This window comes from Simochromis diagramma, unplaced genomic scaffold (assembly GCF_900408965.1).
Source record: "Simochromis diagramma unplaced genomic scaffold, fSimDia1.1 OVJJ01000308.1, whole genome shotgun sequence".
NCBI lineage: Eukaryota > Metazoa > Chordata > Actinopteri > Cichliformes > Cichlidae > Simochromis > Simochromis diagramma.
In genome coordinates this window covers 925766-947078 of record NW_024386785.1, presented here as the reverse complement: position 1 = coordinate 947078, position 21313 = coordinate 925766, and the positions used below count along the sequence as shown (strand labels likewise).

The window sequence follows — 21313 nt, the reverse complement described above, 5'->3', positions numbered from 1 at the left end:
ATTAATATGTAAATTAACAGAAAAAATAGTTATTAAAAATAATAAACAAACCAACAAGAAATATGTAAAATTTTGCAGTAAAAATAGTATTGATAAAAAAAATTACTAAACAATAAACAATCTGATAAAGTGTCTGTGAAGGTTCTCAGTCATCCAGGTCGTCGTAGTCAAAGGAGCTTGCAAAGAAAAGCGTCTGGACTTCTTTAAGTTGCTTGAAGACGTTTCACCTCTCATCCGAGAAGCTTCTTCAGTTCTAAGGTCAAATGGTGATAAAATAATGATAAAATAATGTTTTGTTTTGTTTTTTAAATTGAAAAACGTTTTCATGTATTTTCTACTCGTTGTATTTCTATGTTTGGATGGGGCAGGTCTGAGCGGCTGGACTGATCTCCCGCTGACCAATAAGCTGCTCCGCTGCTAACCGCCAACCAATAGAACTGCTTCTTTGCTTGCTGCCTTACCAATCAGCGGCTGCCGCTGAAGCTCGGCGCTTACAGAACAGAGGAGCAGCCGCCATTTTGTTTGTTTTTATCTCAACTGTTACGGGAAGCGGTAGTGGGGAGGGAGCAGGGGGGGGTAGGGAGGAAATCCCCCGGGTGACGTTAGCCTAGCACGTCTTATCAGCCGAGCTCAGAGTGGCAGGACAGTGTCCAATCAGAAGGCCGGAACGACGCGAAGCGGTCAGGCGGGGAAAGTTAAGAGAAAATGATGACTAAACGTTACATCAGCGTAGGATGACGTAAGAAAAACATTTAAAAAGAGACTACAGCTCACCTTAAACATGAAAGTAAATTAGACCCGAAAATTAATAAATTGGGAGAAGTCCAGATATGCTCTCTGCTGCTGGAGGTCATCTTGTTTCTAGACATGCAATCACAACAACTGACACTGCGTCATCGCTGTCCTGCTACATCTAATCAGAAGTATTGATTGGAGATTTGTTTTCTAGTTTGAAGTCAGTCTGTAATTGATTTATAGAAGCACATTTGTCTTATTAAAAGATTTTTTTTTTTAAATGCACAATTTTGAAGTTTTGTCTGGAATTTTTCATCAAGTAGGATTTTCTTTCCTGATTTTATGACTTTTTCAAGATTTGATTTTTACCTCGGAGTTGCTTTTTGTCATTATATGATTTATTTATTTATTTTTATTTAAAATGTCTGATTTCCACAGTGACATGATTGCGTCATGCAGTGGCTATAGATTTGTCAGCAGATGTCCATCGTGTGTCGAGAAAAATATCTTCACCCCTTTGGTTGGATCCATGCTTTCACGTTGTTTGGACCAAATTCTGACCCTACCACAGAAGAAATCGAGACTCATCAGAGCAGTTTTTCTATTATCCAGTTTCGGTGGGCCTCTTTTAACGGCAGCCTCAGTTTCCTGCTGTTATCTGACTGGAGTGGTGCGGTCTTCTGCTGCTGTAGTCCTTCTGCTTCAAGGTTCACTATCAGAGATGCACTTCTGCAAAACTCGGTTGTAACGAGCTGTTATTTGTGTTCCTATCAAATCAAAACAGTCTGGTTATTCTCCTCTGACCTGAACACTTTTACCCAAGAACTGACACTATTTTCTATTTTTTTAGACCATTATCGGTGAAGAGATGGTTGTGTGGGAAAATCCCACCCAGAAATGCTCAGACCAACAACAATGCCACATTTAACGTCACTTCACTCACCTTGTTTCTTCATTCTGAGGATCATTTTGAACTTCAGCGGGTAATCTTGACCATGTCTACATGTCTAAATGAATTAATTTGCTGTCACGTGATTGGCTGATTAAATATTTTACTAACAAGGAGCTGAGCAGGTGAACCTAATGATGCAGTCGGTTAGTGTAGATTTAATTTCTACAGCTAATGTGACTGGTCTGGATTAATTAAGCACTTTTATGAGCTGACCTTTCACTAATATATAAATTAATATGTATATAATTCATCTGAATAAACTTTGTAACATTTACAACTCAAGTTTTATTCCTTTTATTCACTTGTTGTATTCAATGTTTTCTGTTTTCAACTCCCTACGCTGTATTGCTCTTTGTCATCACTGGATGGCGCTGTTGTTTTTGCTGTTGCTTCAGCTGTAAATATTTGTCCAACATTTCAATAAAGTTTTCTGAATATGTCAGCAGTAGTAGTGACAACATATGAAAATCCAGACAGACATTTCACATCTGTTTTTATACTTTTATTTTATTTATAACACTTGTCATTTTATCTTCTTACAGAGGGGGCATGATGGGAAACAGACATCGACAGCATGGAAGGCAGTGGCCGGCCACTAACCGATAACCTGCAATCAATCAATACTCAATCAATAATAACAATATACTTCTAAGTACAACATGAAGGAGAAGAATACACGACGGTGCTGCTGTTACACCAGAGGTGTGGGAACGTCAGCCATTAACAGTCCACAGCACAAACGCCCCTGTGATCACATCAGAACTGCCCCAAAGAAAACAAAAAAATTAAAATAATAATAATAAAAAGAGCAATAAAAGCAGTAATAACACCTTTGGAATAAAATAACAAATAAATATAAAGCTGCAGACTGAAAGGCTAAATACTGACACCCATCTGAATTGGCACAAAGAAGAGTTCAGAAGCTGTAAGGCAAAAATCAGAACTAGAGGAGTTTTTACACAGAAGCCAGTTTCTCTTCTTTGGACAGAATAACTGATCCTAGACCAGCACCAGCATTTCACTGCTCTGAAACTACAAACCGCATCAGGGGCTGAGGCGGATGCAAATATTTCTTTAAACTTCTTTAAAAACTTTATTTAAATAGTTCAAACCAAGCAGCAAGTACCCATTGTTTTTAAACTGCAGTTCCTCAACTGGCCACTTGAGGCGGCCTACAACAGTGAGTCTCCCATGTTAAAATGTCTGAGTGTACAGCAGAAACAAACATGTTTACGCCCTGGTCCACAACATGGGTTTGGTCTCTGTGGCTAATTTAAACCTTTATAAAAACTGTAGTGGGGTGAACTTACTTAGTTATACTTAAGTTGTCAGTATTAGAGGCGTCCCTACTTTGATTGGCAGAAGAATCTCTACAAAGACGTTACAGCCAACAAATTCAAATCCAATGAGTGAACCAAATTGACAGTTTTCATGTAATAAAATTATCTTATACATATTATGACTTGTTTTTTAAGTGAAATTGTACTACTTTAATTTGCTATTTAGCATTAATTATCCAGTATCTATGGATTCCACACAAACCAATGGCTAACTTCATGGTGGCTATGTCCATCTTTATATACTGTCGTCAGAACCAGTGAGGAACAGTTTAATCCAGTCTGCAATGATCTCTGGCAACAGAAAAGATTCAATAAAACTCAAAGAAAAAGAAGCAACTTAAGCGTTGACCACGCAACACATTTTTCACCACATCAAAACAGTTGATGACGATGGGAGCTATATAAGGCTGAGTTACTGGCCATTTCCTTCCATTATCACTGCTTTGCATGCCAAAAACACGCTAAAAAACACACTGTAGCAACCAGAGCCACGTGCAGACTGAGCACCAGATAGCGAGGCGGTGAGGTAGAAGCTAAAGAAAAACTTCCACATTTTGAGAGGAAAGTTTGTGTAATGCAGAATCACGAAACGCTTCCCAGAGATTCTGCTCTGGTTAGCATGTAGCTTAGCACAAACTGTGGAAGCAAAGGGGAACTGTTAGCTTAGCTTTTCCAACCTATTCATTTGCATTTTACATTAAGAGAAAGCAGCTGCGTGTCATTAGCTCGATAACTAACACAAGTTTCAAGATTTTGACTGATTTTTGATGAGTAGCTTGGCCTTTAAACTGTGACGGTCCAGCAGAAAAGGAAAGGAGGAGCAGGAACAAGCACATCTTTGGTATTTTAGCTTTATCAGCGACCACCAATAACTGATTAACAGTCTGTTAACGAGGCAAAGCAGCTGCATGCAGCCTGTTGCAATTACTCTTCAACTTCTTTTAACTTTCTTCACTTGTATTTCTTCCTGTCTAATTTTACAACTTCCACCATCTTGAGCAGAATTTTGATCAATTCTGACAGAAAACTTTAGAAAGCTGTCCTGGAAAAGCGTCGTCTTTTAAACTCCGCTCAAAGATAACCACCACATCGACATACTACACTCCTCTCTACCAGCCATCTTATAAGTTTATCCACTGCCAAACCAAAAAAAAAGTCACTATCTAGAGTTCAATAAGCAAATGGGCAAGAGCCATCCTCTGGATAATTAGTCCAGTGATTAATATGAGTAGCTTCTTATTTTTTAAAAACTGTGTCAGAAGACGTATCCTGGGTCATGGAAAACACGTTACTTTCTTACTAGAAGGTCAAATTATTGCTTCAAGCAAAGGAGATTACTGAAAATCACAGAACTGGGTTAAGAATTATCCAGAAAGTGTTGAACCATCATCTTTAAAAAAGATACGTGGTCTGAAAAATGTGTTGAACGATTGGGATCAGCTGTCACATTCAAAGTTTGGTGAACGTGTAAAAAAATCAATTTCCACACGCAGTGATTGGGACAAAACATCTGTGTCCCCTTAAGGAAAACAATTATTGGTGAAGCTAATTGAAAAGAAGGGCTTTGATTTGTTAGGGAGTATAAAGATCAGACTCTGGAGCACTGGACAAAGGTCATGACGACTATGATCTGGGGTTTCTTCAGTTGGTCAGGTCATGGTTCAGCAATGTTACGTGACCTAGAACAGGTCAGCTGACCACGTCAATGATTGGATTTGCCAGGATGCATCAGGCTCAAATCAGATTGGCCACCACAGAGTCCAGACCATAACCGAATCTTTAAGACAGGGATTCGAATCTTCAATCATCAAAGACCTTGCTGTCAATAAATGACCACAACTCTGGATGGAAATAAGTTTGGTGTGACAATGCACAGGTTTGTCGACACAAACCACAAATTTAAAGGCGGTCCAGAAAACCATAAGAGTGTGTGACGTTTCTTTTTGGCCGGGCAGTATTTTCTTTTCCTTTCTACGCTAACAGGTTCCCCCTGCTTCCAGTGTTCGATCTCACAGCTACAGACGTCACTGAAACGTCAGGTTGTTCCTTTAACCTTCACCCCATCAGTCCTCGAACCGTCTGCGTGGCTCTGGCTGTGCGGAGGAACAGCAAGCGTTAACCTTTTAACCTTTACACAGTCACATGACCTGACAGGGTCACGGGAGAATAAATTATATATTTACAAAATCTTTACTTTGTTTTCTTCTTGCATCAACTTGCATCAAGCAAACATCAACACAATCCAGACTCATAAACACAGAAATATCCAACAACAAGTCGTTTCAGTTCATCGTAGTGTAACAATAATATTCATAATATCTGCTTTTTTTTTCACTATCAAAACACTTTGTCCAAAATGTGTTTATAGAGACAGAGAGAGAAATACTGAACCACTGCAAGTCAAAATAAGAAAAACAACAAAAGCCTTTAGTTTTTCTTTTGATTTCTGTTCAGATCGGCTCCATCTAATCGCTGGATTCATTTCAGGAAACAAAAGACCGAATGGGTCAGACCCAGAGAGACGTGAAGGTCCGCAGTCCGGTCCAGGACCTGTTAGAGACTCTGTCCTTAAAAACATCCAAACTTTATACATCCAAAAAACATCATCGTAAGAGTCCTTTCATTGGACGATTATTTCCATTATTATTTTTTATATCGTATAAATCTTCTGGTCAATAAAAGTCAGAAAACGTCAGTTTCTCAGAGTCCAAGTCTTCAAATGTCTGAATCAACAATCTAAAACTCCAAAATATTCATTTTACTGCCATTAAAAAACACAAAAATCAGACACTGGGAGCAGCTAGAAATTCAAAATAAATCCTTTCAGCTCCACATAAACATTTTCTTCTTCCAAATTATATGTTTTACATTTTGCATTCACAAAAGCAAAGTATTTTGGAGGTTGTAGTTTAACAGGACCACATGACTTACATACCTAATAATTATAAAAACTGAATCATATTTACACGAGAACCTCCTCGAAAGGCTTTTCTTTCCTGAATGCAAAGTGTTACATTAAAATGTTGGCGTGTGTACCTCAGTCAGATTAAATAATGAAACATTAACAGAACTGTCTATTAAATTTAGGACATTATGTCAAAATCAGAACATGTGAAGTCAAAATGTTTATTTTTAGTCATTTTAACTGAGACTGTATCTGCATCAGAAAGAGTTTCTTGGTTAAAATCAGGAGATACAAAGTCCTTTCATACCAACCTCTGAAGATCAAGAGCAGAAAATCCTAATTTCAAAAGAAAATCTGAAAATCAATCATCAACATTTAACTCATTATTATTAATAATATTATTATTGTGCAGAAGACTGAACAGTTAATAACACCTCTTCAGTTGTTAAGCATAAATAAATACAAGAAACTTCCAGTTTGTCTGATTCAGCTTTTTTTTTTTTTTTTTAGTCGGACTGAAGAAACTGTTTGAACTCTGAGAAACAAACATCATCCTCTCAGGAAATAAATACATGAAAAAATATCTCAGACTGAGAAGTTTAAATAAAACCTTCAAACGTTGAGCTACTTTCTGCAGGTCTGTGAGGAACAGGATCAGGGATTTTTTTAACTGCAGTTCCGGACTTTACCAGCAGAGGGCAGGAAAGCTTCAGCTAAAACCTCAACAGCAGAGGCTGCTGCGGAGGAACTGCTGCTTTCCTCCAATTGGTTGAAAAGTTGAAAGCCAGAATTTCTTCACTGGGGCAAATTGGCGGTAAAAATCCAAAAGTCATTTAAGTGCATTGATGAAGGAAACATCGGTCCAATTCTTCCTTTGTGTTTTTCAAATCTGCTGTTCCCACCATCGACCTTTTTTAGCACAGCTCAGCTTCTTTTTTAACGCAGGGAGGAAACCTGCTGCTTATTCACATCCTCACCTTACATTTGGGATTCACACGTCTGACCTTTGGAGCCTGTTGTTCTCAATCAGGACCTGAGTCACACTTCCACAACCAATCAGCTTTCATCTGACTATAAGTGGGGGTTTAAGGATGCTCGGATTACTCGCTCCTGACATTTTCTCTGTTTTGTCAGATATTTGTGTTTATACAAAATAATAACTGTGTTTTGAATCTTCATATGGATTTTTTTTACTTGCAGTTTGTGGGTTCTTCCTCTGCTTTATGCTGGAGCACATTCTGCATGTTCTGTGGATGCTCAGGAGCTCATAGAGGATTAATCAAGCCAGGAGACGACATCAGGAGAAGACTAACGTGGTTCTGAAACGTTGTTTTGCTGTTTGACTCAGACACATCACACTTATTTAAAAGTCGTTTCCATTGCAGGAACGTTTCCTGTGACGCCTGCTGAGGAGCTCAGTTCTTCTACCAGCTTTTCCACCAGATCTAAACGAGGATTTTATCCCACGCAGGGTTAAATTTCTCAGCATGAGTCCCTGGAAGTAACACCTCTGATTACTTGTAGAGGAAATGTGACTTTATTTGCTCCCAGTCACCAAACCTGTTACAAACCAGCGAGAGACTCTCACCAGAAATCCGGTTACATGAACTTAAAGCGTGGGCGGCGGAGGACTTGCAGTGGGGTTGGTTCGATGTGCTTTATTGTTGATCAAGTCCAGGAAACGTCCAATCAGAGAGCTTCGGGGTTTGCAGCAGCTGAAAGTAATAACGCTTGTCCTTATGTGCGGATCGTTTTTATACTGAATTTTTATTTATTCTGTGAAGTATCAAAAAGTGGCCACAAACAAGAGGTGGCGTCTTCTGGTTTATCTGCGCGACAGCAGGGAGAAAAATGTTGAATTGTTACTATAATGACTTAAAAACCAGCGAATGAGCGGTGCACGTGCTCCTTACAGCTCTCATCGTTTCACTTTCGGGTCTTTGTGGACGAAATATTTCAAATAGGACGCGACGGTGATGTCATAACTCCGGATGAAGCTGAGGCTCGTGGGAGTGCTGAAATCAAGAAAATGGTGACGCAGGACACTCGAATGAGTGTGACGTGATTGTTCAAAGGAGAGACAACTGTCAGAAGAGGCTCCGCCCACTACGCCGATTCAACACTGGTTAGAAAAAGGTGAAGTGAGACAGAGAGAAAGAGTGAGAGACGCCAACTCGTGTGGACAGCCGGGAGGAATCATGCAGACGAACCACGCAACTTTAAATACACAGAGAGAGCAGAGTGTGTGTGTGTGTGTGTGTGTGTGTGTGTGTGAGATATTTTAGCTACAACAGTTTGTTTTGTTTTCTGGTTTCCAACTGATCCTCATTTAAAGGCCCCCATCTTCATCATCGCCATCATTCCTTGTCCTACAGAATCACGTGTTTTCTTCCTCTGCCACAGCTGCAAACTCCTCCCCCTCCTCCTCAAGACTCTCCACAATTGGTCGGTGGAACTGAAGCTCCTCCCCCCTCCCAGCCCTGGACAGGATGTCCATCCATCGCCGCTGCAGCTCTTCCCCGTCGGCGCTGAAGTAGAGGGTCAGGTGGCTCTGGGAGATCTTGAAGGCGTGGCGTCGCTCCAGGCGGTCACACGACTCGGGCAGAGAGACCTCGAAGCCAATCAGAGGCACGCTGCGCTGCGCCTTCACATCCTGTGGGAAAAAGAATAAATTGAGTTCATTGAGGGTGTAATTCGATTTCATCCCAACGTCAAAGACCAGACCAGTCAGAATAGAAACTGGAAGCCTCCATCACCATCATAATTTTCTGTCTGCCGTGTTCTGATTGGTTGATAATGTAAACAAAGAGTCATTCCCTGACCAGAGTCACACAAAGTGCAGGAACTTTTAGTGTGATTTTGCTTTTCAAAGCTTCCTCTGTGACCTCACAGAAGTATGGAAGCTTTTTTTGCCACTGCAAATAAATCATCCATAAATCAAAATTATGGGATATTATCTCCAAACTTCATCTTAGTAAATCAGACTTCTGAGAAATAACTTGAAATTCTGACTTACAGATGGCAAAAAAGGTTTTCCTCAGTGGCAGGAACAGGCTTCCATACAGAAGGCACCATAGGACGAGGTGCTGATGTTCCAGCAGGACAGTGTTTGCTAATATTGTGGCTGTAATCAATAAAGAAGCCTGTAGGGGGCACTAGCAAGGTTGCAGATTGTCAATGCCACCAGAGAGCTTCTAATACAATCCAGAACTCCCAGCATTTCCTGTTTTGTACAGAGCACTCACAAGAAAAGGACAGAGGTGAAAGGAGGTGCAGCTAAAAAATTTAACTGTATCTCCATTCCCATCCAGGGATGCAGCGACCTCTACTGGATCCCTGTATGAACTGCAGCCGGTTCCTGTTCAATTGGATTAACAGGAAAGCGCCTTCTTATATATTTGACATGAATGTAAATTTATAGCGTACCTGTGGAGCGCCATAGATGTAGAGCACCAGCGGCTCGTTCTCGGGGATGACGAACCAGGCTTTCTGCCAGCCCCGCCCTCCTCCTTTCTCCATGTGATGCAGAAAACTACAAATCACACTGTTCTCTGCTGCCAACGAGGCCTGTTTCTATAGCAACGAGAGATGGATGAGAAGAGAATCAGCTGTCTGCGACACTCGACCTGTCGAGCATCTTTGAAAAGAGAAATCCTGAAATGTGCAAGCGGCTCCATGCGTGGAGATCTGACAGAGGCAAACGCCGGGTGATGTCAGAGCGTGGTCACACTCACCTCCAGGATGGAGCGCCTTCTGTGGCTGCTGCTGGTCAGCCCGGCGGGAGACGGCGACACGCCCACGAGCGTGGCGTAGCAGTCGATGCAAACGCGGTTGGCTCGGTTGTTGTCGTATGACAGGCGAGCGCGGAACTCCGAGCATTTCCCACAAACCACCTGGAGTCGACATAGACCATCACATAATTGGTAACTATGACAACACTGTGTAAAGTCTGAAAATGTTGTTGTGCCACAAACGTCTGGCAGACACGTGCTGCAGATACTACAAATATCCAGGTGTTGGGCTACGACAGATGTTCACATCAGCTCATGTATGACATATACTGATATGCTGGGTACGATAAATGTGAGCAGCAGGTGGAGGTGTTGTGGAAGCTGCACATGTCACAGACACTACAGATGTGGGCTGGTGTTGGGAACAGTCTGAATGTGGAGAGCGTTGTAACACATCACACTGGCGTTGCAGACGCTGCAAACATCAGCTGGTGTCGTCCAGTGCTGTGGATTTTAAATTGTCTGTAGGTGTTGCAGACAGATGTTATGGATGAAGAACGTACGTGTCCACAGGCTTTGCAGTGGTGGCGCCTCTTGGTAATGGAGTTGAATGGCTCCTGACACTTCATGCACAGAGTCACTTCCTTCTCTCTGATGGGAGTCGGAGCTCGTTTCCCCAGCTCAGCACAGCTCTGAGAGGCAGAGACGGGAGAATATGAGTCACAACTGAATGATTTCTGGGATTTCAAGAACTCCGCTCTTCATGTCAGGGGGTCAATTTTGTCGCTGAGTGTTTGTGTTACCGGAGAGTGAGGCGGCGTGGAGTCATCATCTCGGAGTGAACAGTTCAAGTGTCGGAAACTCTCCATCGTCTGCTCGTGCCTCTGGATGGTCGCCTGGATGGCCTGAATGTAAACAAAGTAAAGGGTGGATTTCATTAAAAAAAGAAGAAGAAAATCCTTCGTTACTATCAGTCAAGTTGAAATTTGTCCTAAAGCAGCGGGCCACATACAGCTGGCTTTGGGCCAGAATGGTGAAAATCCTCTTCCTGTCACTTTATCTTCACATTTAATCCCTGTAATATCTCAATATAACAAATTTAAGTGTGATTTCAGCCTCAGTCTCAGTATTTTTGCATAATAAATAAATGCTGCTGTAATTATATATAATGAAAGAAATCTGTGAGCGCAACTTTTGGGGGTTAAATTGTAAAAAACATAAATGTATAAAATTACAGAAAACTTCAGGCAGTTTGTTACCGAGACTATCCTGTAATAATATTGTATATATTATACAGTTTATCTGATACTTTAGTACTTTGGTGCATTAACAGCAGCTGTGGGAGACATCTTTGTGAGTTGGACAAGCTGTAAAATCCATTAAAAAATTCAGTCCTCTTTTGTATTGTCCAAAGATGTCTGTTGGGCCGGTTTGGAGTCTTTTGCCAGGCCGATTCTGGCCCCCAGACCTTATGTTTGACCCTGTGCCTGCTTCACAGTACTCGCCACTGCTGACTGAAAGCACACCACGAGCCCATCAGGTCTGCAGCCGAACGTTCCTCCGCAGTTTCTAACGTGCTGGTATCGGATCATCTACGCCCGCTGCATCAGCACCACTTACCTGGATCCAGTCTTTCTTCTCCTCCTCCGTCCTGCAAAGCCAACAGAAAATCAGTCAAATCTTCGAGGAGCAAAACTCGACCTGAGAAACAAACTTCAGTGTGTTTTTATCCTGGGAGACAGATTCTGATTACAGTGAGTCCTCCTGCAGGACTGAGTGTGCTTCTGTCTCTGTAGGTGTTTGTACCTGGCCTGCAGCTCCAGGGATCTCTGTTTCCCCGACACCAGGAACGTCCTGGCGACAGCGACGCTGCTCGTCTCCTTCAGCTGAGGACACAGGCGGGAAATTCACTGTTAGCTTGTTAAAAATATTCAGGCTAAATCTGAGCACGCTCATCATCATCCTCTCTGATCTCACTTTATCATTGTTAGTTCTATTCGACGGTTAAAGCTGAGGTGGATGCATGTTTTAATACTACGTGTTTGTGTCTCTGGAAGACAACACAAAACCCCACCAGGCCAACTTTATGAAGCTCGGACACTGAACGAGTGCTCGTCTAGTTGTTATTAGTCTGTAGATCACATTAATATTCTTGACTTTACTGAGCGCTTAAGGTGTTTGAAGGCTGAATGCTCTGAGTCTGAGTCTAACAGTGTCTTCAGTGAGAAAAGCCGGAGAGCTCACCTCCATGCCGTCCACGTCGATTCGGGCTCGGACGCTGTACTTCTGACCAATCAGACGCAGCTTCGGGACGCAATACAGTAACCTGTCATTGAACTGCAGAGAGAGGCAGGTGTCGCTTATTACTGTTACTATGACCCTATGAACTCTGTAAAGCACTGAGAAGGAGACGCAGACAGGGAAGTACCAGTATCAGGTATCTGTCCTGCGTGGTCCCGTTCTTATTGGACAGCTTGAGGATGTGTCCCTCTTTAATGAGCTCGTTAGTTGGGTTAACAATGTCTTCTTCTCCTCCCAACAACTCGTACACCTTCAACAGCTTCCTCATTCGCTCCTGGCAGAGACATAAAAGAATCACTTAGCGGTTCATGTTCCTGCCGATGCTACATGAGGGTTTTAGGGCATTTTAAGTTCACTGGAAACCTAAATTTTAGATATAAGATACAAAAGGCAAACTGTGAGATTACTAGGACAGCTGTGGAGCCTGAAGGCAAAGTTTTCGATCTACATTCTAGCGTTTCCAGCGAGTCGTCAGCGGGGAGACGACCTGACATCCTGAAATGAGTTTCTCTACAGGAAGTCTGGATCCCCTCTGAGGTGACTCTACAGATCAGGGTTCGAATGGAGCGCTTCCAGTTTAGGTTTTAACCCTAAAACCCTAAAACACCATGTGACACACGAGCTTTGAGACATCTACATCATCGGTGTGATTTTCTTTAAACCCAAACTCCTTTTGTGTTTTTGTTTCAGATGAACAAACTGTGAGCACCAAACTGCAAAACAAGAGCCAGATGAAGCAAAAATGTTACATCTTATTTCATGGTTCAGGCTTTACAGGGTTAAAGCGCAGAGAGGGCACATACTACACATATGTACTGGTCTGGAGTAATCTGCTATCACTGCCTGATGGAAAACACTGTAAAAATATTTGATGTTTGGCTGAAAGGAAACAGCTGGAGTCTGGCAAATCACAGCAAAATGGTTGAAGGAACTGCCCTCTTCTTCTTCTTCTTCTTTCAGCTGCTCCCTTTAGGGGTCACCACAACTCTATCCATCTTCTCTGTGGTCTTCCTCATTTCCTCCTGCCTGGCAGCTCCATCTTCAGCAACACGTCCACCCTCCCTCCTCTGCACATGTCCAAACCATCTGAGCTTTGCCTCTGACTTTGTGTCCAAACCCTCCATCTGAGCTGTACATCTCACGTTTCTAAGTTGGAGGAAATGCAGTATATGAAAAATGTAAGCATGGTAACCGTGATCGGGTCTGGACCAATGTCCAGAAGTTAAGCTCTGTCTAACTGAACGCCATGAGCGGCTGTAGTGTATTCTTAGTATTAGCTTCCCTCTAAAGCTTGTTTAATGCCACTCACACGTCCTCGTCTGATTATGTCGCGTTTTCTCACTGCCTCCTGCACAAATCTCCAAAAAGCTGTCAGCTGAGTGAAACCGGCTCACATCAGCAGCAGCGGCTTTCCTTTAATCAGTCACAGCTGATTAGAGACGGCGGCAAACATCCCGCTGAGAGGAGGTGGAGAGGCTCAGACCTCTGAGTCATTACAGCAAAAACCAGCCTGAACTCCATGAATCCACATTTCTGCTTCTCGTGCTCTTGTTTACATTAACCATGCTAATCACGCCATCGCTGAGAGACCTCTGCAAACCCACCTGGGTACCCGACGTTCTTCAGGCAGACTCGAACCTGAAGTATAAACCAACCTTTGAAGCAGCAGTCGTGTTTACCAGGAGCTTCGGGCAGTTAATGAGCGTAATCAGGAGAGTTTAATTAAAGATGAAGTAAAAGTTGAGCTTTAATCTATCCCGGGCCACATTTATCTGAGTGATGTGGTGTGAACAGCGGCAGACGGGGGTGATTATGGCTCACAGCTCCGGGTGTCGAATGTGTGAGAGTATCTTACCATCTTCCTGATGGCAGCGTTGGAGTGTTCGGCTGCTGTGGCGATCAGCTCCAGAGACTCTGCAGGAGAGAGAGGACAGTTACATCAGCCAGTAGCTCAGGCACACAGAGACCCAGGAACCAATGAGGGCGAGGCTACCAAATACTCTGGCTTCTAGCTTCTCTGTGCAGCAGCGCTCCCTGAAACCCAAAGTTTGCTCCGTAGAAGAAGAGCTGATGAACCCAAACTAAAGTCTACAGTTACACTATATTGCCAAAAGTACTTGCTTGTCTGCTTTCACACACACGAAGTCGAGTAGTGTCCCATTATTATTCCATAGAGTTTAATATAATGTTGTCCCACCCAGAGCTTCAACTCTTCTGGGAATGCTTTATGAAGGTTAAGGGGTGCTTATCGGAATTTTTAATAGTTCTTCTAGACGAGCATTTGTGAGGTCAGACACTGATGCTGGACAAGAAGACCTGGTTCACAGTCTCTGCTCTAATTCCTCCCAGAGGTGTCTTGTTGGGTTGAGGTCAGGACGCTGTGCAGGCTCTCTCGCTCATGTCTTTATGCACCTTGCTTTGTGCACTGGTGCGCAGTCATGTTGGAACAGGAAGGGGCCATCACTCCAGAGACCATTTCTCCATGCTCTACAGTCCAGTGGTGGCGCTGCATCTGCTGCTTTGCATCGCACCTGCTGATGTAAGGCTCAGCTGCAGCTGCTCGGCTGTAGAAGCTCATTCCATGAAGCTCTCCACGCACTGATCTTGAGCTAATCTGAAGGGCACACAGAGTTTGGAGAACTGTAGCGACTGACTCTGCAGAAAGTTGGTGATCTCTGTGACCTTTCTGTGATTTTACCTGGCCTACAACTTCATGGCTGAGTTGCTATCGTTCCCAATCACTGCCACCTTGTTATAATACCACTATCAGCTGATGTAATTTAATTTGAGGAAATTCCACGGCTGGACTTGTTGCACAGGTAGCATCCTATCAAGGTACCACGCTGGAGTTCAGCGAGCTCAGAGCGAGTTGTTATTTCACAAATGCTTGCAGAAGCAGTCTGCATGTCTGGGTGCTTGATTTTATACACCTGTGGTCCTGGAAGTGATTGGAACACCTGGATTCAATGATTTGGATGGATGAGTGAATACTTTTGGCAAGATAGTGTATCAGAATTCTTACATAAACTGTTTGAAGTGTGATCAAAAACATTCAAAAGCTTTACTCGATTCATATTTGCCTGATCTCATATTCAGGTTCACGCTCTGGTACAACTCTGGCCTGTTTTCAGCACAGCAGCTCTTTTAGATCTTTCAGATCTTTCATTTGAAGTCCTACAGTGTGTGGAACCAGCGATCCTTCTACCTGAAGGTTTTATTTTATAGCCAAAAAGTTCTTGTGTTTTCGTTCTGCTCTGAATCGGCATGACAGCACCACGGTTCAGATCCTCGGGCACCTCAGGACGTTACAGCTCTTAAACTGGAAATTTCAACTGAAAACTGATCGGTCACAGCCAAACATGCAGCTCTTATCAGTACCGGCGATCCTTCGCTCTCAGTTTGAAACAGAAGCCTCTGAACATGTCTGAGATTCACGGTGAAATCACAGTGCAAGCGCTCAGAACGGGACTTCCTCTAGGGATCTAATAATGTCCGAGAGGACGACGCTGCATGTGCAAACAGCCAAATCTAATCTAACTGGGCCTTTTGGTTTTCACTGGCCTGTTCTTTAAGGTTTTAAACACACTTGATCGCACACAAGTGTCTCTGTTTTATAATCGAAGAACATTTCAAGACTAGAGCCTGGAACATGTCCGAGCTCTCATTTTTAGCCTAAACCAGTGTTTTTAAAATATTTTGTGCTCAAAAACAAAGCTGACGTTTAAAGACACACCTGTAATCAGATACGCCGTCTGGCATGTTGACAGTTCTTTTGATTGTATCGTCTTGTGGGTTTGGGCTTTGCAGGAAGCTCCATCACATCACTTATATCAGGCTTCCTGAAGTGTCTGTTTAGCTTGTTTTGCACCACATTAACCAAATTCCCCAGCAGATGATGCACTCAGTCAGAGAGCTGCTGACAATTGCTTTTCTTTTTTTTTTACACTTTTGTTGAGGTGCTGCATCCTGCTCGTGGGTAGCTGTGATTTCCTCCACATATTAAAGTGGTTCATTTTTCCTTCTCATAAATTCAGTTATCCTTTTCATCTCGTTTCTAGCAGAGAATTTCTGTTTCTACAGGTTAAGGACTTTAATATATAAGAGAATAACAGGCAATAATAATAGTAAACTAAAGAAAATACAATATATTTTTGTCTAGATTCTATTAATAATGCACGGTTGACACTATTTGGTGGCCTAGAGAACTCAAGGCAGTCGTGTTTTTGTGCGTTTGTTTTCATACTCTGGGCGTCCCTGTAGTCCGGGGCGTCCTCTGGCAGCCTGTGGAGGTAATCTTTGAGCAGCAGCTCATAGCGAGGAATCCTCTGAACCGGCTCCAACATGTGGTGCTGCAGAGTCAGGTTCCCACAGCGCTCCTCCCTCTGCACAGAAACATCAAGCACACGTTTGTACACAACAACGAGTGATGATCTTAAACTAATGAGCCAAAACAGGACGCCCTGAGCAGCCTGGAGGCTGCAGACCTCTGAAGGTCCCTGTGGTATCTGGTGCAGAGCCATCAGCAGCAGATCATTTATGTAAAGATTTGGATTATGTACCTGTATCTCCTGAACGATGGTCTTGAACTGAGTCGATCTCTCCATCCAGATGTTCACCAGCTCCATGGCTCGGTCAAAGTTCTTCACGTACTCGCCGTACATCTTCAGGAAGGGGGCCAACTTCTGTAAGATGTCACCGATCCGCGGGTTTAAGTCCCTGTGGGAACAAAGAGGAAGGGAGTGAGAGGAGCTCCTGAGGAGGAGCAGGAGAAGAGGAAGAGGAGATGAAGGCTCACCACTCCTCCATGCGTTTCTGCAGCGCCGGCAGCAGGAACTGCTGGTGGAAACAGTAGATGGAGCAGATGTTGGAGAAGATCCCCAGAACGACATCACAGGGGAAGGAGGAGCGAGACCGAGCCTCCTCCAGGAGTCTGGCACAGAAAACCTGTGGGAGGAGATGGCTTCAGTCGGGCTGATATTTCTCACAACAGGAAAAAGTTCACACCCGCCAAGCCTGCAGTGGGAATACTGTGGGGTTTCCATGGCAACAGTGACAGCTGAGTGACGTGAAAGTCGGCTAACAGACAAACTGATTCTACCAGGAGGAGACGACCTGCGAGCGACTGACAGCTAGGTAAGCTAAGCCTAGTGTGGCGGGCAGCTCCTCTTCCTATTGGCTCACAGGCTGAGGAGACCCCTCTCGACTCACCTGGTCCAGCAGGTGGAGCTTTGAGACGTAGGCAATCTCTGTGTGCAGCAGCTCATTGGCGATGTTGAAGACCCTCTGCTGGACAGACATCTGGACACAGAGACAGTTAAACGAGTGAGTGCACAGTAAATATTTTCCTCTTTTAAAGGCAAAAACGCCCAAACTTCAAGTCAGAGAGAGTTTTCATTCATTCGCATTGTTATTATCATTATTATAACATTAAACTATATATATATATATATATATATATATATATATATATATATATATATATATATATATATAGCTAGGTTTAGGACATAGATATAATAATGATGTTGAATTATTATGGATGGCATCATACAATAAAGACGGTAGCATTGCTATGACTGTAATGCTCTAAATACTACTCAACGACCTTGAAACCTATAAACTACTTAGGGTACCAAGATTCATACATTCAAATATTTACTTCAAATAAAAGTAGTTTCTTTTTCTGTGTATTTGCATATAGAAACAGTGTGACTGCCTTTGATTTCCATTCAGTTGTAAACACCCCAAATCATTTTTAACATATTTAGCACTAATTCAGCCACTTAGGCTTATGATTTATAGATCCCTGCTTACCAATAACAATTCAATTCAGTTTTAAATCACAACAACAGTCACCTCAAGGCGCTTAATAGTGTAATGTAAGGGAACCTACAGTATTACAGAGAAACTCAACAATCAGACGACCCCCAATCAGCAACCACTTTGGCGACAGTGGGAAGGAAAAACTCCCTTTTAACAGGAAGAAACCTCAGGCAGAACCAGGCTCAGGGAGGGGCGGCTATCTGCCGCGACCGGCTGGGGGTTGTTGTGGTAACAGAAAACACAGATATAGTAATAGTTACCATAAATATTTGGTGATGATATGAGCCGAACCACAGGACATTGTTGTCATTACGTCTGTTCTTCCTATTGCGCTTCTAATGGTTCACACCGTTAGTAATTAAATTTGTTCTCATATTTAAATATATTCTCAACTGTAACTAAACTAATGCAGGTGTGGAAAAAACCGCCCATTGGTGGGTTTTTAGTAGCGTAAGTAAGTGAGATCATAACCAGAATTGAATGCATTAGAAATACTTATTATAATAATATAATTTATTATGTTATATTTTCCCGTGTTTTTAATATGCATTATATTAATACTTATATTATATTTATATTTTGATCCTGTACTATTACTTTAATAAAGAGTCTAAATGCAGATATTCAACACAAACCAGTGTTTGAAGCCTGCAGCTGCGTCGATCATGTAAAACATCCGTATGAGGACGCGGGCCTGCACATGAACCTGGAACATAGCCCCGTGTTTTCCAGATCAATCTCCTCTGTGTATTTATTGACCCCCGTCGACCTTTTTAAACTCCCACATGTTGTCCAAGATTCCTATTGGTGGAACAGTTATTTCCATGAAAAGTGAAAGCGTCTGTTCTAAAACCCATCTTTTTGTAACCATTTTCAGTTTCATCCAAAACGAAATTACAGATGTGTAACGGCTCACGAACATCAGCCTGAGGATGTAGACCACCTGGTTAGACCACCTGAATCCTCACCTCAGCAGAGTCCTGTCGGTCTGTCTTGGGAGGGGCCAGCACCAGAGTTAGCTCCGCCTCCTCCTCCTCCAGGTCGCTGTCTCCCTCCTCTGAAAACTCCCTCCTCCGCCTCGCACCTGCCCTCGGGTCCCCCTCTTCCCCCTCCCCCTCACCTCCCTCCCCAGCATACGAGGATGAGCTGGAGAGTCTGGGCAAAAGGGCGGGGCTGCACTGATAGGCCACGCCCCCATCATCCACACCCGCGAAGCAGAGCTCCTCGCTGTGCGATGGAGAGCTGATGCTGTCGATGCCGCTGTCTCGATTGGCCAGCTTGCCGTCCGTCTGCGAGGAGGGGAGGGACAGACGCTCGGAGGGCAACTCTGATTGGTCAAGCAGTGCCGGCTGCAGCTGCTGCTCCCTCATTTCCACGGCAACCACATCATCCTCTACATGTTTCTCTGAGGGGCTGTAACCCGACTCCATGGACAGACGCTTGTGATGGTGATCGTCCCGGCAAGCAGCCGCCAGCTCTTCATCATCATCGTCTTCATCGTCATCAACGTCATCGCCATTATTGTCATCTTCCTCATCAGGTAGATCACCCACTCCCCCCTCATCCTCACCCTCAGGCCCACCCTCATCCCCCTGTGTGATGTCGTCGTGGCTCGTGAGCTCACAGGACGGCTCCTCTTCAGGGAGGGGCGGGGCCAGTGATGATGCTGGTGATGAAGGTCGGGAGGATGACAGAGAGGAGGGGGGGTCGGAGAGGCGGGGACACAGCGCCCCACCGGTGATGTCAGGAACCACAATGATCTGTTCCCTGTAAACAAACAAACAATAAACAAACAGAAAAGACTCATATAATGACATCACTCCTCCTTAACCAATCAGAACTCACCGCTCAAACTTCTCGATGAGTGACAAGACACAGGTGGGGGAGGCGGTGCCGTCTGCACGAATAGGTGGAGGTCGGCCTGCCCGAGGGTCCGCTGGGAGGGGTTTGCAGGGGGGTGTAGGTGGGAGGGGCTTTTCTGGTGCTCGGGGGCGCGGCCTGGAAACCCCTGTCTGCTGCTGGAGGTGGGGGGGTTTCGGTGGCACTGTGGAAGGCGGAGTTACAGGTGAGCGATGACCTCATGGATGTGTTAAAAAAAAAAGTGAATCAAATTCTTACCCTGAGGTTTAGGTCCCGGCAGCGGCGGCCTGCTCTTGCTCGGTGGTGTAATTGTGGTAGCTGGCAGCTCCGGCGGCCCCGTGTCGTTCACCAGCAGGAGCCCATTCGCAGAGCCACGGCGTTCTGCTAGCTCTGCCCCTCCCTCCAAGTAGGCGGGACCTGATGTGGAAGAGCTTGGCCCCGGGTCAGAGCTCGGCCCCGGGTCAGAGCTCGGCTGCTGCGAAGAGTCGGCATCCAGCGCCCCCAGGTGGCCGCACGGTGAGCAGGACGGCTCCAGAGAGAGGCTCTTAGTCAGCAAGCTGGGACTGGAGGAGGAGGAGGGACCTGAGGAGGAGGGGACAGGTAAAAATATACAAGGGTTTGTGTCAGGTTGTTAGCTAAAAATATTTGTAAAAAAGGGATTTTGGTTAGGCTTTCTGTCTGCAGATCCTGAAGCTTCATCAAACTCTCGGCAGGTTTCCTCTAAATCCAGGAGACATTTTCTCTGCTGCTCTTTGTTTTCAGAAGCTTTTACTTCAGCTGTCCTTCACACACTAACAGCCTTCGTATTCAATCAAAGCCAAAAAACTTTCTTTATTAGATTTGTTAACTTCCAAAGAAGCGAGGAGACGGGACTGACTCAGCCGAATGTGTTTGTGCGTTTCACTTATTTTGCTTTTCACTTCCTTTTTCTGGCTTTTATGTTCCACAACTGTGTCTTTGAACCTTTGATTTTCAGTATTTTAAATGTGGTTTATATTTTTCATAGTATTGTTGGCTCTTGTTTTATAGATCCACATTCCTCAGACGGGGTGTTTTTATTGACTTTTTATATTGTTTTTGTATTCCATTAATTATTCCATAAAGAAAAGAAGTCATAAATACTGGACCGCACTCTTTATAATTTGTGAAATAGGGCACTGGCCTTGGTGGCCCTGCTTGTGCCTTGCTGGTTTTATTGCTGTTTTATCAAAGTGTATTTATGACTTCTCTTCTCCAGCCTTTGACGATGACTTGACCTCGTGTTTCTTTGTCCTGCAGTTAATTTATTTCATTTTTAGCTTTGTGCACAAACAGATTTATTCTGTTTGTTTGTTCTTGTTTCTGTTTGCTTATTTCATGCAAATCATCTTAATGTTTCTGTGTCAGAGCCAATAGTGACTGCTGCCCTTTAGCAACAGACACATTTCCTGATGGTCAACAGTGAACTTGATTGGCGATAACAGAGGAAACCGATAGGCTGTTCAGGCTTGACTCTCTCCGTGTCGCCATGGTGTGTCCATGCAGCTTTCTCAGGGAAGTGATGCAGTGTCACCCGGCTGTGCATAATAAACGACCAGAAGAAAAAGGAAAAGTGTGTAAAAAAGGATATCCACAGAAATCTATTTGATGTTAAATAATGAGTCCTTAGTAGAAACCAGGTCTACCC

The 21313-nt window shown here is 43.7% G+C and overlaps 2 protein-coding genes and 1 long non-coding RNA gene across 3 annotated transcripts in view; 1 reads left to right on the top strand and 2 right to left on the bottom strand.

Annotated features, from left to right (window-relative positions):
* The first annotated feature begins 1104 nt into the window (after positions 1 to 1104).
* Positions 1105 to 2348, top strand: LOC120728006. Its single transcript, XR_005694620.1, has 2 exons — positions 1105 to 1718; positions 2230 to 2348. It is a non-coding gene; the product is annotated as an uncharacterized LOC120728006 (long non-coding RNA).
* Positions 2175 to 18883, bottom strand: LOC120728004 (FYVE, RhoGEF and PH domain-containing protein 1-like). Its single transcript, XM_040022645.1, has 15 exons — positions 18756 to 18883; positions 17173 to 17262; positions 16760 to 16908; positions 16524 to 16680; positions 16208 to 16346; positions 13820 to 13878; positions 12092 to 12238; positions 11908 to 12000; positions 11470 to 11549; positions 11284 to 11314; positions 10467 to 10568; positions 10227 to 10355; positions 9667 to 9825; positions 9359 to 9505; positions 2175 to 8585 (listed from the first exon to the last, which is right to left on the bottom strand). The coding sequence occupies exons 2-15, from the start codon at positions 17260 to 17262 to the stop codon at positions 8310 to 8312; spliced, it is 1758 nt and encodes a 585-aa protein (XP_039878579.1). The 5' UTR covers positions 18756 to 18883; the 3' UTR covers positions 2175 to 8309.
* The window catches only part of LOC120727950 (FYVE, RhoGEF and PH domain-containing protein 1-like), a 24883-nt gene continuing 22304 nt past the window's right edge, over positions 18735 to 21313 (bottom strand). Inside the window, exons 2-4 of the mRNA XM_040022565.1 lie at positions 19906 to 20229; positions 19633 to 19831; positions 18735 to 19554 (exon numbers count right to left, since the gene is read on the bottom strand). Coding sequence (XP_039878499.1) covers positions 18735 to 19554; positions 19633 to 19831; positions 19906 to 20229 — 1343 coding nt within the window. The remainder of the gene's footprint in view (positions 19555 to 19632; positions 19832 to 19905; positions 20230 to 21313) is intronic.